This window comes from Mustela lutreola, chromosome 3 (genome assembly GCF_030435805.1).
Source record: "Mustela lutreola isolate mMusLut2 chromosome 3, mMusLut2.pri, whole genome shotgun sequence".
Lineage (NCBI taxonomy): Eukaryota > Metazoa > Chordata > Mammalia > Carnivora > Mustelidae > Mustela > Mustela lutreola.
Window position 1 is genome coordinate 96,189,656 of NC_081292.1, and position 18,483 is coordinate 96,208,138.

At 48.2% G+C, this 18,483-nt stretch overlaps 1 protein-coding gene across 4 annotated transcripts in view; it reads left to right on the top strand.

The window, feature by feature from the left end:
• The window catches only part of MYO7B (myosin VIIB), a 104,311-nt gene that overhangs the window by 40,380 nt on the left and 45,448 nt on the right, over nt 1-18,483 (top strand). For 3 of the 4 annotated variants that reach the window (XM_059166512.1, XM_059166514.1, XM_059166513.1), the window contains 9 exons: nt 1,857-1,978; nt 5,522-5,664; nt 6,360-6,473; nt 8,019-8,172; nt 10,563-10,639; nt 11,809-11,928; nt 12,233-12,375; nt 14,411-14,621; nt 15,304-15,439. In XM_059166512.1, coding sequence (XP_059022495.1) covers nt 1,857-1,978; nt 5,522-5,664; nt 6,360-6,473; nt 8,019-8,172; nt 10,563-10,639; nt 11,809-11,928; nt 12,233-12,375; nt 14,411-14,621; nt 15,304-15,439 — 1,220 coding nt within the window. Of the gene's footprint in view, nt 1-1,856; nt 1,979-5,521; nt 5,665-6,359; nt 6,474-8,018; nt 8,173-10,562; nt 10,640-11,808; nt 11,929-12,232; nt 12,376-14,410; nt 14,622-15,303; nt 15,440-18,483 lie in introns of those variants that run through there. The other variant, XM_059166515.1, reaches the window with a different exon arrangement.

Consider the following 18,483-nt stretch of genomic DNA (forward strand, 5'->3'; position numbering starts at 1 on the left):
GCAGAGCTGGCCCCTAGGCTGGCCTGGAAGTTCACTGGGCCAGCTTTCACCTCCATGACATCAGTGCCTCAAGAAGAGGGCAGAGCACCCTGATCTGTGGCTTTTTGCATGAGCAGAAGATCATTCTAAGTCAAACTGCCTTCTCTCTCTGCCCTTGCCTCCCTCAAGGCCGTAAGAAAGGCCACAAGTTGGGTGCCTGGGTGGCTCAGTCATTAAGCGTCTGTCTTCGGCTCAGGTCGTGATCCCAGGGTGCTGGGATGGAGCCCTGCATCGGGCTCCCTGCTCAGCGGGAAGCCTGCTTCTCCCTCTCCCACTCCCCCTGCTTGTGTTCCCTCTCTGGCTGTCTCTCTGTGTCAAATAAATAAATAAAATTTAAAAAAAAAAATGGCCACAAGCAAGTCACCCCTGCTCTGCCCGCATATCCTGTCTCTACCTTGGAGGGTTGTTTGGGGAATTCATGTACATGGTAGGTGGCAGAGGTTTGTTGACTGGACTGTCTTGGCTGGCATAGTAATTGTGAACATATTTGATCAAAACTTTTCTTTCAAAGAATACTTTCAGATGAAACAATATTTGTTCTGGATTTGCTTCAAAATAGCACAGGATGAGAAACAAAATGGGCCAGCAGTTGAAGCTGGGATGAGACTGTGGGAGTTCATAATGCAAACTGGAAGGTGCCAAAATCTCCTGGAGGTCTTATGAAAATGCATATTCTGACTGAGCAGAGCTGGGTGGGCCTAGGACTCTGCATTCCCAACCAGGTGACAAGAATTGCTTTTATTAGCAAGACACTACTGAGTCTCCATTTGTAATGTTTAACATTTTCCATAATGAAAAATAATTTACCCAGAAGTGACATGCACACCTCAATAATAGTAATAGTAATCACTACAAACCTGAGTGTGTGCGATATGCCAGACACAAGTATATTTTTAATTTTGTTAAACTCCCTAAGAAACTTTTAAAAACTATTTTTATATATTACCATTATGAAATTAATATAGCTCCACTATGAAAATTTTGCAAAATTTCAGGAAAGTATTCTCAGAAAAAAATTTCTAGATACTTTGGGAAGAAAAGGATTCCCCTATCCACTTAGTCAAATTATACTAAATAGTAGGGACTTTTGTCACTTTATGTACCTAATAAACATTGTCCACCTCATTGAAGGCTCTGTATAGGTTTCGTTCTAATGGTTGCATAATGTTCTCTGACCCAAGGGAACATAATAAATCTCCCCCTTTGTGTTACTTCTGATTTTCCACAGCTGTTGGTTGTTTTTAAGACTTTTTTTTTTTAACGTAATCTCTACACCCAATGTGGGGCTCAAACCTATACCCTGAGTCGCACGCTCCACCAACAGAGCCAGCCAGGTGCCCCTGATACCTGCAACTGTAATGATCAATAAAAAATGTTTTAATGAGCACAAAGCTTTGTGGAGAAAGCTTTTTCTGATTTGGGGATCATTTTCTTAGGCTAAAGGCAGGGTAATTGTGAATGATGCAGTCTCTCCTCTGGCCAGCTCACAGAGAGGATGTTACATCAAAATATTGCATCATCTGGTCCTGTTCATTCATCTGTTGTTACTGAGCACTGAGCCCGGTGACACTGGAATAAACCAGATACAACCATGCTCCAGAGTTTCGCATCCAAGGCAGGGCAGAAAAGATGAACACACCAGTAACTGATACAAAGTTGATAGCTGAGACCCACAGGGGAAATGTGGCAGGATTTGTGCACAGGGAGGGGATATCCCTGTTCAGACCTGAAAGTGGGCCTGTGGTGGATTTGCAGAGTTGAGGGTATTGAAGAAATGGCTGCTTTATTGACTGACATCTTGAGTGCCCTCTTTGCAGTGGTGAGTCTGGGGCAGGGAAGACAGAGACCACCAAGCTCATCCTGCAGTTCCTGGCCACCGTCAGCGGCCAGCATTCATGGATTGAGCAGCAGGTCCTGGAGGCCAATCCCATCCTGGAAGGTGAGTGGTCACCCTTAGGACGGGCCTTCTTCCCTGGCCCTGCGGGCTTCCTGGCACTTCCTGCCAGGAGGTGCCCATGGGGAGGGACAGTATAGTACCCTTGCTGTGACTTCACAGGATCCCTCAGGACAGGAAAAATGAGCACGTGGCGAATGGTAGTGTGGGGGCTCCCGGGAATCACAAGCTTTCACTAAGTGTGTTTTCCATAGGATCAAAACAAGTATTCCTTTTAAATAAGGACTCTGAGATGAAGCTGGTTTGGGAAATGCTGGGTGTGTCCACTTGGGTCACCTGCAGGGCCATTGTGAAGCTGGTGTTAAGACTGCAAGAGGTTGACTGAGGGGTACCCTTGAGTGAGACCAAGGGGGAAGTAGCAGGAACAGGCAGGAAAAGCATCCTGACTAGGATACCTGTGGGACACACAGGAAAGGGGAGAGTGGAATGGGCAGGATGAGGTTTCAAGCTGTGTGCAGATCTGCCAGGGTCTGAGGGGGAGCTCAGAGCAAAGTACCCATTAGAGGAGGCCTGCACTGGGTGCAATGGCAGGCCCTAAGCCTCCTCTCTCAGTCTCTGATGGGGGCAGACCATAAATGAGTGACTTGGATTCCCCAGTGACCAGCCACTGTCAATGCATTTTCTCTGTTTTTTATAACACAGGTATGTTTTATGTACAGTGAAAGTTCACATTTTTCAATGTACAGTATGAATTTTGACAAAATCATGGTCATAGTTTTAGTCCATCTTAGTCATGTATGGAATGTTCTATCACCCCCAAACTTCCTTCATGCCTCTTTGTAGTCAACTCTTTTCCTAACCCCAACCTTTGGCAACTACCAGTTTGTCTTTCTTTCCCCTAATACAGCCAACCCCTGAACAATGAGGGTTTGAATTGTGCAGGTCCACTTACATGTGGACACAGTATTATAAATACATTTTCTCTTCCTTGTGATTTTATTAATAATATTTTCTTTTCTCTAGTTTACTTTATTGTGAGAATACAGTATATGATACATATAACATACAAAATGTGTTAATTGACTGTGTTATCAGTAAGGCTTCTGGTCAACGGTAGTCTATTGGTAGTTAAGTTCTGGGAAGTCAAAAGTTATACACAGATTTCAGACTATATGAGGAGTTAGCATCCCTACCCCCCACATTGTTCAAGGGTCACTTGTAGTTTTATCTTTTCCAGAGATTATATAAATGAAATCATATGGTTTGCCCTCTTTTGGGTCTGGCTACTTTTGTTAGCATAATGCACCTGGGATTTTTCATGTTGTTTTCTGCATCAATAATAGCTGAAGGGCACCCAGGTTGTTTATAGGTTTTAGTGATTATGAATAAAGCTTTACAGACAGTTGCATACAGGTTATGGTGTGAACACACGTTGTTCTTCTGAATAAACACGTAGGTGTGAAACTGTTGGGTCAGATGGTGAGCCATTTACCTTTGTCACAAACTGCCAGAGTGTCTATCGAAGTGGGTGTACCATCTTGCACTCCCAGCAGCAAAATACTAGAGTCCTGGTTGCTCCACATTGTCACCGACGTGTGGGCCTGTGATGGTGGTTGCTTGCTACTCCAGTAGCCACGGACTGGTGTCTCACTATAATTCTAATTCAAATTTCCTTAATGGCTAATGGCATCTTTTCATGAGCTTATTTCCTATCTGTGTCTCTTCTCTTTATCTATTCAAACCTTTTACCCATTTTTAAATTGAGTTGTTTCCTTATTAATGACTTATGAGTTCTTTATATCTTCTGGATACAAGCCTCTTATAAGATGTGTTTTGCAAATATTTTATCCCAGTCTGTAGTTTGCCCCTTCATTCTTCTAACAGTGTCTTTTATAGACCAGAAGTTTTTTATTTCCATATAGTTCAACTTATCTTTGTTTCTCTTATCAATCACGCTTTTGGGGTCATATTTAAGAAATCTTTGTGGCACCTGGGTGGTTCACTTGGTTAAGTGTTTGACTCTTGATTTTGACTCAGGTCATGATCTCAGGGTCATGAGATGGAGCCCTGTGTCCAGCTCTGCTAAATTCTCCCCTTACTCTTTGCCCCCTCCCCCGACAAAAAAAAAAAAAAGGAAAGGAAAAAGAAAGAAATCTTTGCCTAATCCAAAGATTTCATGTTTTCTTCTAGATGTGGTACAGTCTTAGCTTTTACATTTAGGTCCATGATCTATTTTGTGTTGTTGGGTTTTTTGGTTTTTTTTTAAATGGTGCAAGGTGTAAGTCGAGTTTCTGCTTTTTTTCCAATTTTTTTCCTTCCCTTTCTTTTCTTTTCTTTCATAATAATTTCATCCCCTATTGTCAAAAAGACTATTCTTTTTCCATTAAGTGGCCTTTTCACCTTTGTCTAAAATCAGTTGACCATACATGTGTGGGTCCGTTTCTGGATTCTCTATTCCATTCTGTTGCTCTCTCAGACCGTTTTTGCCAGTGCCACACTGTCTTGATTTCTGTAGATTGTTTTTCAGTCAGGTAGCCCACAACCTCCAATTTTGCTTTTCCTTTTCAAACTTGGCCATTGTAGGTGTTCTACCTTTCTATATACACTTTAGAATCAGGTTGCCAATTTCTACCAAAAGGAACCTACCTCAGACTCTTTTTTGACGAGAGATCTGCCACTGGGTTCAACAACGTGAAGTAGGTTTCCCAAGCATATGTAGCCTCTGTAGGAGCCTCTGCTGTCTGTTGGGATTCCTCAAGGCAGAGACCAAAGAACCCTTTTCCTTTTCTCATAGGACTATGTAGGCAGTATGTTGTATGGTGGTATTGTCAAACTGCATTCCAACCCACCAAAGGGTCATGAAATCAGTCTTTTAGGACAAATTAAATTGCATAGAATAGAAAACACCCCAGGGCATTGCTCTTGGTCAGAACCAGTACTGAATATTTTCTTTTATTAATGTGTACATGTGGGGAGGGTGTGCACTAAGACACAACGCAAAGGATCTTTCTTATTGTGGGTCGGATCAGAGAAGCTTGCAGAAACAGCTCTATGAAATGCACTTTGGATCATGCTGCAATCCAAGATTCTTCTGGTCTGACCTCCTCCTCTGAACTTGGTCTCTGCCAGCTGTTGCTACTCTCCCTGTAAGCTTCCCCTATCCAACCCAGCCCCTGCTTCAGCCTAAGCAACCTTTCTAAAATACAAATCTGTTCCCACACTCCCTCAGAAGCTTTCCTGACTCCCCCATCACCCACAGACTAATTCCAAACTTCTTAGCCTGGCATTCAAGGTGCTGTGCTATTAACTAGTTCTATGTATCTTCCACTGCTTTCCTCCTGCATTTTATGCTCCAACCAAACTTGCCCCTCTGCAAATATACCCCATGCTTACTGGCATCTGTGCCTTTACTTGTACTTTGTCTTCCTCTCAGCATACTCTTGGCTGCCACCATTTTCTAGTGCAATGCTACCCATCCTTCAACTCTGGGCTCAGCCACCTCCTCTCAGAAGCCTTCCCAGATGATCCCACTCAAAGTAAATTCTCTCCTCTCTGCTCCCATCATGGGCATCACCCTCTGGCCCTCAGCCTTCGGAAATGCCAAGACAATCCGAAATGATAACTCAAGCCGCTTTGGGAAGTATATTGACATCCACTTCAACTCCAGTGGAGTGATTGAGGGTGCACGCATCGAGCAATTTCTCCTGGAGAAGTCCCGGGTCTGCCGGCAGGTAAGGCCTCCTTCTGCTGCACTGGTCCTGGGGAAACCTCCACCCACCCCAGGACCAGGAGTCAGGGAATGAGAAGGCTTCCAACAGAGGTTCCCTTCCATCACTCTCATGCCTCCCCAAGGACCTCCCCACACCTTCATTGGTCTTAGTTTGTTGCCACTGAACCCTGGCCTTACCCTGAGATGGGCCAAGGACCCCTAGAATGGGATAATGATGGTCCTTTCCCAGAATTCAAGAAAAAGAAATGATAGCATTTTCTGTTTTGAATTTTCCATCCATATCATGTTCTACATCATTTGGTGCTTACTACCCACCTTTACCAGAATAAATTTTAAGGCCAGGCCAGTCACCAACTAAGGAAATGGATCCTGGCTTCACTCCCAGCTTACAACTTTAGGCGAGGTGTCCTCAGGGTTGGGAAGAGCAGTGGAGCTGCAGGGAAAATCCTGGGAGCCATGTGTTTGCTGCGCATGGTGGATGGCCTATACCACAGGGCTGTGGGCATAAGCTGGCCTTGGAGGACCAGAATGAGGACATCGACAGAACCAAAGGACCGTTGGGTCAATGCCAGAGCCACATCTGGTTGACAGACCTTGGAGCAGAAGCTGGGACAAGGCTGGAGGCGGGAGGCATTTCTGAAGCCGGGCAGCCTTAGGGGTGTGTTTACCAGGCTTTCTGGAACACCTTCCCACCAGGCCCCAGAGGAGCGGAACTACCACATCTTCTACTCCATGCTCATGGGTATGAGCGCAGAGGAGAAGCAGCTGCTGAGCCTGGGGACGCCCTTCGAGTACCACTATCTTACCACGGTGAGGCCCTCGCCGCCCCGCCCCTGTCCTCCCCTTTCATGTCCACCTTTCCCCGCCCCACCCCGTCTCCCTCTGGTCCACCTCTCTTCGCCCCGCCCTCGCCTTCCTCGACCCGCCTTGTCTGCCCCTCACTGCCTCGCTCGCCCCCCCGCCCCGCCCTTACCCTTCGGTTGCCGCCGCCTCCCTCCAGCTCTCGGCGCTGCACCGGCCTCCTCAGCCTCTACCTGCTCCCACGCTGCATCTCTCAATAGCAAAAGGAGAAAGGAGAGGAAGGCTGGTTCCTGCTGCAGCTGTGGTTTACAGCCCGAGAAAAGCCCTGAGGCAGGAATTGAGGGTTCCCCTTTTCCGTCTTCCACTCCACCCTTCTGTTCGTTTGACTTTAAGAGACTTACCCTTGTCCATGTGCTTCCTTATTTTCTTCTGAACGCAAAATCCCTCCCGACAAACCTCAGCTTTCTCTGGTTGCAGCAGACAGACGTTCCATGCTTCTCCTGCCTCGGTTTCATTCTAGTTGTCCATCCTTGTAGGTGCCTGTACAACTTGAGCTCTAGCAAAGCAGGGACCTTGCTCTTCCTCTGGGCTGCATACCCATGCCTGGAACAGTGTGATGCGAGAGATCATCCAGCTCAAGGTTGTGGAAAAGGGGATGGAATCTCTCCTGCCTACCCCAAATGGAGGCCTTCCTCGTTTCTTGCCCAGATCATGGTGGTAGTTTCCTCCTGCATCCTCCCTGTCACCAGACTTGATCCCTAACCCAGCACCCATTTGGCCGGCCTTCCACAGCTCAAGTCTGACAGGTCATGCCTTGGAGTACAGTTTGCAGGAGCTCCCTGTGGCTCTGTGGCATGGTTTCCAAGTGCCTCCAGATCCCATCATCCCTCCACCTCTCTGCTTCCACTGTGACACCAGCTTCCTCGCAAGCCCTATCCCTGTCTCCACCTCACAGCCCAGCTCCAGCTGTCCACTGCCTAGATCACCCTCTCCCTGTGCTGCTGTGGAGCCAGTTCAGGTGCCACCTCCATGAAGCTTTTCCCCACTTCCCAGTAGGGCTGGTCCTGGCCCCTTTTGGTCTCAGCACCTGTCAGAGCATATGACACCATCCTTTGCTTCCTGCCTCCCTTCTTGGATGCACAGCACCCCAAGCAGGGTCAGGTCTCTCCGTGTATGGAATTCCCAGCAAGTAGCACAGGGTCTGGCTCCCAGGAGCCTTGGAGGGTGCTCATGAAAGGAAAGAACTCACAGAGACGGTAAGGCAGGCATTACTGGGAATGGGTGACATATGGAGGCTGAGAGAAGCTGAATGATGCCAGTGCCGCTGCAAAGCCCAGGTATACTGTGGCTATGTCAGCATGATTCCACCTGTGGAAGTACTTTCGTGTATTTTTGGAGCTGGAGCCTCCAGGAGGCCTCTCAGAGTCTACCTGGAGCCTATGAAGTTATTAGGCGCCCTTGGCTGAGTCCCTGACATGTCTCTGCCCTGCTAGCCCTACGATGGAGGAGGTGGGGTCGGGGGTGACCAGAATGCTGAAGTGCCGGGTCTTGCAGGGAAACTGTACCTCCTGTGAGGGCCTCGATGACGCCAAGGACTATGCCCACGTCCGCTCTGCCATGAAGATCCTCATGTTCTCAGACTCTGAGAACTGGGACCTCAGCAAGTTGCTGGCAGCCATCCTCCACCTAGGCAACGTGGAGTTTATGGGTAATGCTGTTTCCACCTGAACTGAACCCCCTGGGGAGGAAGAGTGGGGGGACTGTGACAGGAGGAGGAAGAAATCTCTGGGAGAGCCTGCCAAGATCACATGGTCTAACTCTGTCCTGGAAAATGCACTGAAAATTATAGTTATGATTTTTGAGTTCTCACAGGGTTAGAGGGAAGATGTCAAAGCTTAAGGCCCTCCAGAGATGAAAACTCTGATCATCCCCCAGGTTTAGTTAGGACTCTAAAGGGCTACCCGCTTAGGATAAGGTGACCCAGAGTAAACAAAGCCATGCATGAAGTTGCAAACCCACTTGTAAGCATCCAGGTGGTCTGGGCATCAGGGTATTCTGGCCTATTAGTGCCTCCAAGCATCCGATGGAAGTTCCTCTCTGGAGGAAAATAGCATCAATCTAGATTATACATTATTCCTTTGGACAGTTTTTTAAATTCAACATCCAACATGCAGCCAAAGATAAGTAGTAACAAAGAAATAAGACATCCTGAGCAAGAGCCATCAGAAATAATAGACAATTGAAATAACGCCACAAAGATTTCAGACGTTGTTATTATTATTATTGTTACAAATTGTTATTATTGGACACAAATGACAAAGCATCTACACTTGACTATGTTCAAGGAAATAAAAAGCTTGAAGATTTAGACAGGAAACTGGAAACAGAAAACATGACATTATAGATTTTTTAAGGAGCCACATAGAAATTCTAAAATTTAAAAAAAAAAAAATGAAGAACTCAATGGATGATTTTAACAGCCAGTTTTTTTAAAAAATTTTAAAGATTTTTTTTTTTTAATTTGACAGACAGAGGTCACAAGTAGGCAGAGAGGTGGACCGGGGGTGGGCGGGGAGAGGCTCCCTGCTGAGCAGAGAGCCCAATGTGGGGCTCTATCCCAGGACCCTGGGATCATGACCTGAGCTGAAGGCAGAGGCTTAACCCACTGAGCCACCCAGGCGCCCCAAGTTTTTTTAATTTTTATTTATTTATTAAAGATAGAGAAAGAGTGAGCACAAATGGGGGGAGAAGGAGAAGCAGACTCCCCACTGAGCAGGGAGCCTGATGTGGGGCTGGATCCCAGGACCCTGAGATCATGACCTGAGCCAAAGGCAGATGCTTAATTGACTGAGCCACTCAGGTGCCCCAAACAGCCAGTTTTATACACATGGAGAGGGAATGTGTAAATGGAGGAAAAGTCAGGACACAGCATGGAGACCCAGAAGGGTGGAAAATGTGTAAGAGGGTAGGAGATGTGGAGGACAAGTGAGAAGCAGCAACATACCTTTAATTGACATACTAAAGGAAAAGAGAGAAAGGATGGAGCAAAGGCAATACTGGAATGAACTATGGCTGATTCTAGAATTCATGAAGGACACCAGTTCACGGAGCAGTGAGGAAAGGACAGATTTTTCAGTAAACTGGTCCATAAATTTGGACCCCTCTCTCACATCACATCAGGAAATCTCCTCCAGATGAGTTGTTGCTGTACCCACAGCACCTATCAACTGAACCGGGCACTTCTGTGGGTGACAGGTGGGCACTGACACGCACACAGGGGCATCGGAACATGGAAGAGTATTAGGAATGTGATGTTGAGAGTAAAACCAGGCACCAAAGAATGCAGATCTCGTAGATCAGACATTCAATTAGATCCCCCTTAACACAAAATTTAGAAACAGCTGAAATTAAATGCTGTTTCAGGATCAGTATTTGGTAGTGAAAGAAAAATGGAAACCAAGGAAGTGGTTTCCATGAGTGAGTAGGGAGGAACGCGGTCTTAGCAGGAAAGGACCGTGAGGGCTTCAGTGTGGGCCAGGCTCCATATCTTGACTGTAATAGTGGTTTCACTATTACATACTCATGGAATCATTGTTTTATTATAACATGCCTTTGGATTCTATATACTTGTTTTATCTATATGCTTTATTTTATCATTTTTTCAAGTTTGAAAAAGAAAAACTATATATACAGAAACAACACTTTCTCTCTCCCGAGGCCTGGCAGACCTGAGATGGAAGATTCTGGAAGATGGGGACTGAAATGGGGAGACCATTCAGGAGACTCTTGCAGTAGGGCTGGGCCTGGCTTATAGTTGTGCTCCATTGATGCCCGCTTACTTGACTAACTGAAGGAACACCATGATCTCGCTGAGCAGAGGGGAAGCAGTCTGCTACATTCCTTCACTACCAAGGGGCTGGTAACCCCCAGGGACATTGCCTGCCCAAGAGAATGTCTGGGAGAGGCAGTGCCTCCCACCCAGGGACAAGTGCCCGTGATATCTGGATCTGGGGCTCCCCCAGGCTCAGGCCCTCCTGAGGCCCCTGTCCCATCACTTCAGGCCGGTTTCCCACTCAGGGTCACTGCTTCTCTCCCCAGCTGCAGTCTTCGAGAACCTGGATTCCTCTGATGTGATGGACACACCTGCCTTTCCCACTGTGCTGAAGTTACTGGAGGTAGCCCGGCCATTGTGACTTCCAGCTTCCATTTCTGTGAGGGGTCCCAGAGGCCTGGGCTCACAGCCCTCCAACACTTGATTGTCATTAACCCTTCCCAGGGTTCCTACTCCTGTCCCCAACCCCTCTCCTAGCTCTCAACTCAATCCCTGCACCCATCTGGGCACTGCAGGCACTGAGGGCCACAAAGAGGGTGGGAAGCAGTGTGAGCTACTCTTTAACAAAGCAACAAAATGATCAGCCTGGCTTTAACACCCATTTCTTCCCAATTCCTGTGCCCCTGCTGCTCTCCAGTGGCCTTCACTCAGCATCCTCACTCCCCACCCCACCTAGTTCCCAAGCTTTCCCTGAAAGGCCACATAGCCTGGGGCCCTTATACGTGGCCCTTCTCTACCTCCCTTCAGCAAGCCTCCACCTGAGTTGTGCTGTTCTGGGAAAGTGGAATGTGCTCATATCAACAGCCCTCCAGGTTATTACAGAGACCGAACGGAGTCTGGACTTGGAGGAAGAATGGCAGCACTGGATAGAGAAATATCTTTGCCCTGGGGACATTATAATATCCTCCCTATCACACCCCATTGACAGTTCTGGTGGGGAATTGATAGCATCAGAAGCAAACAAGCAAAGCAATCACATTTTGCTGCAGGTGTTCTTTATTTGGTTCACGGTTCTTTGGGTTCTTGCTGGCTCAGTGCATGGTGAGAAGGACTGGCCCATCCAGAGTCTTCTTGCTCCCTTAGGCCATCAGTCTCCAAGCAGGAGTGGCTTCAATTGGGGCATATCCAGAGGTCAATGGCCTGGCCTCAGAGCCCTCCCTGCCCATTGTTTTCCCAGGTCTGCTTATGGCACCAGCCCCTTCCCCAGACCCCAGAAGACAAGCATAGAGCTGGTAAACCAAACAGCCAGCATGCCCAGGACACACTCAGCTTGTGTATCCTTCTTGAACATTCTGACACCCTGGTGCTTAGACAGATGCTGGGCCAGGGCAGACAGAGGCTGACCCAAACCTTCATCTGGCCTGACTCTGCTGGATGGCCCCACAGGCATCTCCCACCCTCTCAGGCCTCGGGCATAGAGTGTCCAATCACAAGAGAGAACAAGTAAGTCTTAGGCACGGAGCCAGACCCTGCCCTGTTAACTGTGATGCGAGTTCCCACCTACCTTTCCAGGTGGAGTACCAGGTGCTCCGGGACTGTCTGATCAAGCATTCCATCATCATCCGAGGGGAGTCTGTCACCAGGCCCCTGAACATCACCCAGGCTGCAGACAGGAGGGATGCCTTTGTCAAGGTACAGAGTTGTGGGAGAAGGGGCTCACATATCTCTCTCTTGAACACGGCTTCTTGCCCTGCTGGGGAAGAGTAGGAAAGAGCAGAGATGCCTGAGTGAGTCCTGACACTGCCAGTCACCTGTCTGGTGATGGTGGGCTTCCTGGCCTTTCTGGCCTTCAGTTTCTTGCCTTTAAAGTAGGGATAGTGCCCTCAGTCCGTTCATGAGATCCGCGTGCGTGCAGCCTTTGTAGGTGAGCTTAGCAACGAGGGGCTGCATTCCGCTTACGCTCAAAGCCCGTGGGCTTTACCCCATGTCTCCTCAGGGCATCTATGGGCACCTCTTCCTGTGGATTGTCAAGAAGATCAACACTGCGATTTTCACTCCATCTGCCCAGGACCCCAAAAATATACAAAGATCCATTGGCCTCCTGGACATATTTGGCTTTGAAAATTTCCAGAAAAATAGGTATGAAGATCTCATTTCACCTGCTTTCAGAGAATGGGAGATCAGCTTAGCTCCTCTCTAACTGAGCAAGCTGAAGGGTAAACATTCTGCCCCCCACTGCCCCCGCCATGAGACCAGGAGCAGGGACCCCTCCCACCTTCTCACAGATGTGAGTGTGCTCTGCAGGCCTGAATGTGCCTGCAGTGAGACAGTCTGTGCACCCCTCTGACACCCCCCCACAGCGAGCTACAAGCATCCCGAAGCACGAGGCTGAAGCCCCAGCATTTATCACCTCTTTTGAGCCATCTGCTCTCCTAATGAACTGAAGTGAATGATCACATGAGGCTGGGGTGAACTGCATCTTTAGATGAACTGTCATACTAGGCAGTGGCAGAAAGCAGAGGATGTGTGCCCATCTCTGACTTTGGAGTTTGGCCAGGGTAAGACAAGGCAGGATACCTCTGATCCTGCATCCCAGTGTCCCAGCACCCCAGGCAGGAGGCAGGTCAGAAAAGTGAAGCCTAGCTGGGACTGTGATGAAGGCTGGGGAGAGGAGGGGACAGGGTGCTGAAGAGAGTCAGGCAGTGGAGCTGAATGAGGATGAGTGATGCCCTGGGGCATTATCAAGTGGCAGGAGGATGACAGATCAGGAAAATAAGGACCTTGGGACAAGTAAACAGGAGCACTCTGGGATTGCAGAATCCCCAGCCATGGAGGGGGGCAGGGTGAAGGCCTGCTCACTGGATGCTGGAGGATGGGCAGGGCTGGCAGAACTCAGCCCAGTGCAAGGGCAGCTCTAAGGCACAGAAATTCAAGTGTGATTCAGATCATTGGTTTCTGTTCTTAAGAGGGACAGCTGAGTAGACCACACACGTTAGACAGCTTGGAGGTGGACAAATAACTGGTTGCGGGGGATCCGGTCATTTATACAGGGACCTTTCTTGAAGGAGCCACAAGCTGGCTTTGCTACAGGGCAGCAGTCACCTCCTGCAGGTGGCCACTGAGCACTCTCCAGGCAGTGTGCTAGGAGTGGGGGACACGGTGGACCTGTCCCCTCACCTCTTGGGCTAACAGGTGTTAAACGACCAGGCTCAGGTATGATGAGGATTTGCATATATGAGCAACCCATCCTGAGGAAGAAAGTGAGAGCCAAGGGTTGAACAGAATGAGCTGGGCAATGAGGAAGGAGAGGAGGGTGGTAGCAAACGTGAGACCACTCCAAGGCACGGAAGAAATGGGTACCTTCACAGCACCATGGGAAGGAGGCCATGGTGACCCAGGCCACTTCCTGGGAGCTGCGGGGAGGCTTTGTACTGTATCTCTGTCTGAGGAGAATATGAAAACAGCGGGAAACCTGGGAGGATTGGAAACAGGGGGACAAGTGGGGCCTGCTCTCCAAAGAGCTCCCCCTAGCGGCATGCGGAGATGGGGGGATGGAGGGAGCCAGCAGGAAGCCACCACCCCCGGGTTTTTCCCAGTGAATAAGGGGGCCTGGACACAGGCCTCTGCCCATGGGAGTAGAAGAGAGTACACAGGTCAGGGTACTGTGATAGAGAGAGCGGGGACCAGATTTCGGCAGCTGACTGGAACTGGGGAGGAGGCAGAGAGAGGTGTCAAGCGTGACTCCTTGGGTGGTGACTTGAGCCAGGGGTGGTGAGTGGAGGGATCATTTCTGGAGGTGGGGTGTCCAGGAGGAAGAGCAGCTGGAGGATGGGGCGGGAGCAAGGAGTCTGACTGATGCAAAGCAGCCCAGCAGTCATTACCGCTACCTGGTCTCCAAAATCTCATCTCAGCCCCTGGGGCTGGGGCTGCTACAGGACACCTAGTCCCCTAAGGATGATCTCATGATGACATTCTCCTAGTCTGTCTGCCGTGGGCTGGAGGAGGTGATGGTGGCAGAGACAGAGCGAAGAGGGAGTACACACGTATGCGGATGCGTGTCTGTGCGCATGCATGCATGGCCGGATGCAAATGGCTGGTGGTCAGCCCTTCAAGCCAGCTCCAACAGGGAGCGAGCTGATCTTGCTCCACCTCTGGGTGTGCATTCCCTCCACAGCTTTGAGCAGCTCTGCATCAACTTTGCCAACGAGCACCTACAGCAGTTCTTTGTGCAGCATGTGTTCACCATGGAGCAGGAGGAATACCTCTCGGAGAACATCGCCTGGGACTACATCCACTACAATGACAATCGGCCCACACTGGACCTGCTGGCCCTCAAGCCCATGAGCATCATCTCCCTCCTGGACGAAGAGAGCCACTTCCCACAGGTAAGCCCCTGAGCCTGTGGACCCTCATGAGGGTGGAGACCCCTGCTCCTGGCTCTTGCCCTCAAGGTTGGGAAACTCCCCTGGGGTGGCCCATGGGTCCCTAGGTTGCTGAAAACTCTACCAGAGATTAACAGACCAGCCCCAGCCTAAGCAACCTCCTCACCCGGAGGCTCACCAACCCCACCCTCACCCCCTCTCCCCAGCAGCATGACATTGCGGTCACTGATTATTTACTCTAAGAACTCACCCCATGAGGGGATTGCTAAGCACCCATGGGCCAAGGGCTTCAGGGGTGCAAGAGAGGGAAATGCTTGCCTGCTCGCCCTCAAGGAACTCTGCCTATCCTTAGGGCAGTAAATTTTCAAAATAGTAAGAGTTCAGAGTCCAGAGAAGGGTGAAACCAGGGTCAGGGTACCTAGATAATTGTAAGGAAAGCTGGACGGGGAGAGCTGGCACTGGAAGTTGGCAGACCCATTCTCTGCTTCCAGCTTGGTCCCCATTCACTGCGAGCAGTCACCTATCCCTGGGCAGCAGTTTCCCATCTGTAGAAGGGTCCTCAGTCATTCTGAGCCCGGTTGCTTTGCCCCTGTGAGGAAGCCCCTGAGCCCTGTGGATGTGCCAGCTGACCTCCCCATGGCTGGACTCTGGGATGTCAGCCCATAGGGTGTCTGTGTTCTTCCAGGGGACAGATACCACCATGCTGCAAAAACTCAACAATGTCCATGCCAACAACAAGGCCTACCTGCAGCCCAGGAACATCCATGATGCCAGATTTGGCATCACCCACTTTGCGGGTGAGGTGTACTACCAGACAGAAGGTACGTGCAGCTCCTCTCTCCTTCCCCTTCCTTCCAAATCTGGATCATTCCAGAAAGGCCATGGGAAGAAAGCCATGAGAGAACATGGTCATTTTGCAGAGCAAGCAATGTGATAGAGGGAATGGGATGGACCATGCATGGTTTGTGATAGCAGAGATAGCTATCAGTGACAGCTCTATTGAGACATAATTCACATACCATGTAATTCACCCATTTTAGCCTCAACTCAGTGGTCGTTAGTGTATTCACAGAGGTGGGTAACCATTGCCATAAGTTTAGAACATTTTCATCACTCCAAAATGGAACCTCCAATTAATCATCAGTTTGCATTTTCCCCCAATCCTGGGCAACTGATAATTTCCATCCCTATGGATTTACCTGTTATAGACGTTTCATAGAAATGGACCCAGTGCAATGTGTGGTCTTTGTGGCTGGCTTCTTTCATTTAGCATAATGTTTTTAAGGTTCGTCCATAAACTCATATATATCAGAAAATTATTTCCTTCTATTGCAGTATGATCATATTCCACTGTGTGAATATAGCACATTTCATTTATCTCTTTGTCAATTGATAAACATTTGCATTGTTTCCACCTTTTGGCTATTATGAATATTGCTGCCATGAATACTCACATGCAAGTTTTTACGTAGGCAAATATTTCTACTTCTTTGTGGTATATCAGTATATATATGTATATATACTGATATAGGATATATAGGATATATCAGTATATATACTGATATAGGTAATTCTATATTTATCTTTCTGAGTAATGACTGTACCAGCTCACATTCCCACCAACAATGTATGAAGGCTCTAATTTTTCCAAATCCACTTGCTATTGCCTGTCTTTTTTATGTTACCACCCCAGGGGATTTGAAGTGGTATCTCAGTGTAGTGTTGGTTTGTGTTTCCCTGATGCCTTGAGTATCTCTTCATGTGCTTATTGTTCATTTGTATATCATCTTTGGAAAAATGTCTTGTTCAAACCCTTAGCCCATGTTTTAATTAGTTGTCTTTTTATTATTGAGTTGTAAGAGTTCTTTATTTATTCTGGATATAAGTACCTTATCAGATATGTAATCTGCAAATGTTTTCTCCTGCTCTCTGAGTCATCTTTTCACTTCTTGATAGTGTCTTTGAAGCACAAAAGTTTTTCAATTTGATAAAGTCCAATTATCTATTTTTTCTTTTGTTGTTCATGCTTTTGGTGTCATGACTAAAAAACCACTGTCTGACCCAAGATCTACCTCTGTGTTTTCTTCTAAGAGTTCTTTAGTTTTAACTTTTTATTTAGGTCTTTGATTCATTTTGAGTTAATTTTTATTTATGCTAAGATAGGCTCAGGCATGGTTTTGACTGGAGTTTTGACTGGAGGCCTGGGGTGATTAAATCTATTGGTGCTCTTCGAAAAATGAGAAAGGTAGTCAGTGTGCAGCTGTGGTCAGGATAATGGGTCAGGAAGCCATAGCAGCATCTCTGTGGCTCATATGGAGAAATGAGGAGGAGCTCTGGTCTGTATAACTGGAAACTCAAAGTCAGGGATGATCTGTGCATACTTTTCAGTTGGAGAAACAAGGCAGTAGGAGGGACTGACACTTTCACATTAGAAGAGGTGAGGTGTTGGGAGATCAGGGATCATTTCTATTGTAGAATGAGAAGGTGGTGGCTCCTTCATTGTCCCCACCTGGCCCTGGCTTTGGGGCTCTTCAGAAAGGGAGAGACCAGAGCTAGCGGGACCTGCAAGGTCCCAGAATATAATACACTGAGTCCATCCCAACCTCCATCGGCAATTCAAGGCCAATTTTTATTATTTGAAGTGACATAAAACTATTGTTGTGTATGCTATGATCAAGACAGCTTCTTTGTAGACTTTCTGAATGGAAAATTCTATTAATGTTCATTAAAGGTGAGCCTGCTAGTTTTTCTTTGGGTGCCATGCTATGCTGATGAACTAAGCCCCACTTACTCTGCCTACTGGGGGATTGAGCCTGGGGTGCCTCAGTACACCCCTCCCTTTGAGAACTCCCCAAGTAGGGGAGGCTCTGCCTAAGCCTAGAGAGGCACAGAGTGCCACCAAGTGTCTGCTCATCCTCCATCTGCAGAGGGCAGCCTCCCCAGCATGCAGCTGGGAAAAGCGTTTGTGTGCACAGCACATGCTCGCTCTTGTCACCCCCAGTTCTGTGAGTCCTCATGGTGCCCTGGAGCTCCTGGTACAGTGCCTTCCCCCCACAGGCACTGGGGGCAGAGGTGGGGAAAATCGGCTTCCTTCCCCCTAACTCAGTCTCCCTAACCCCCAATCAGGCTGTGCAGGTTTGCACAGAGCACCCCCGTAAAAGATGGGGTGACTTAAAGGGGCACAGTGGGAGAGGAAACTCAGGGCCATGCCCTTGTGGGGTCAACTCTAGATGTCCCAGGAGTGTAGCCCTACAGCAGACCCCAAACCCTCACCAGCCTGGTTTTGAGAAGCAGCTCTTCTTCATCACCTTCTCGGTGATCCTGTGTCCCATTTTAGGGCATGTCCATTCTTACCCATGCCCAGAATCATGCCTCTGTTAATAGTTGGCTAGGACTGCCATATCAAATTTTCCCAGGTAGGAACAGAGATGCACTTCCTCATGGTTCTAGAGGCCAGAAGTCCAAGATTAAGTTGTGGGTGATTCCTTCTGATGTTTCTGGCATCTTTAGTGTCTCTATGCATCTGTGTCCTAATCTGTTCATATAGGACACCAGTCACACTGGATTACAGCCACCCAAATAGCCTCATTTTAACTTAATCTCCCCTGTAAAGGTCCCATCTCTACATATAGTCATAGTCTGCGATACTGGAAATTAGAATAAAAACATATGGATTTGGGAGGGATGCAACTCAGCCCCATAACAATGCCCCCCCCTCCTCAATTTCTGGATTCTCAGTCTTCTTGCTGGAGGGAACTCTGGCCCTAGTAGGACCTTCTAGGACTGCAGAGCAGGGCTGGTGGAGGGGCCAGGGCTACCAGGCCCTCAGATCCTCCTTAGCAAGCACAGATATGTTTGGTTCCTA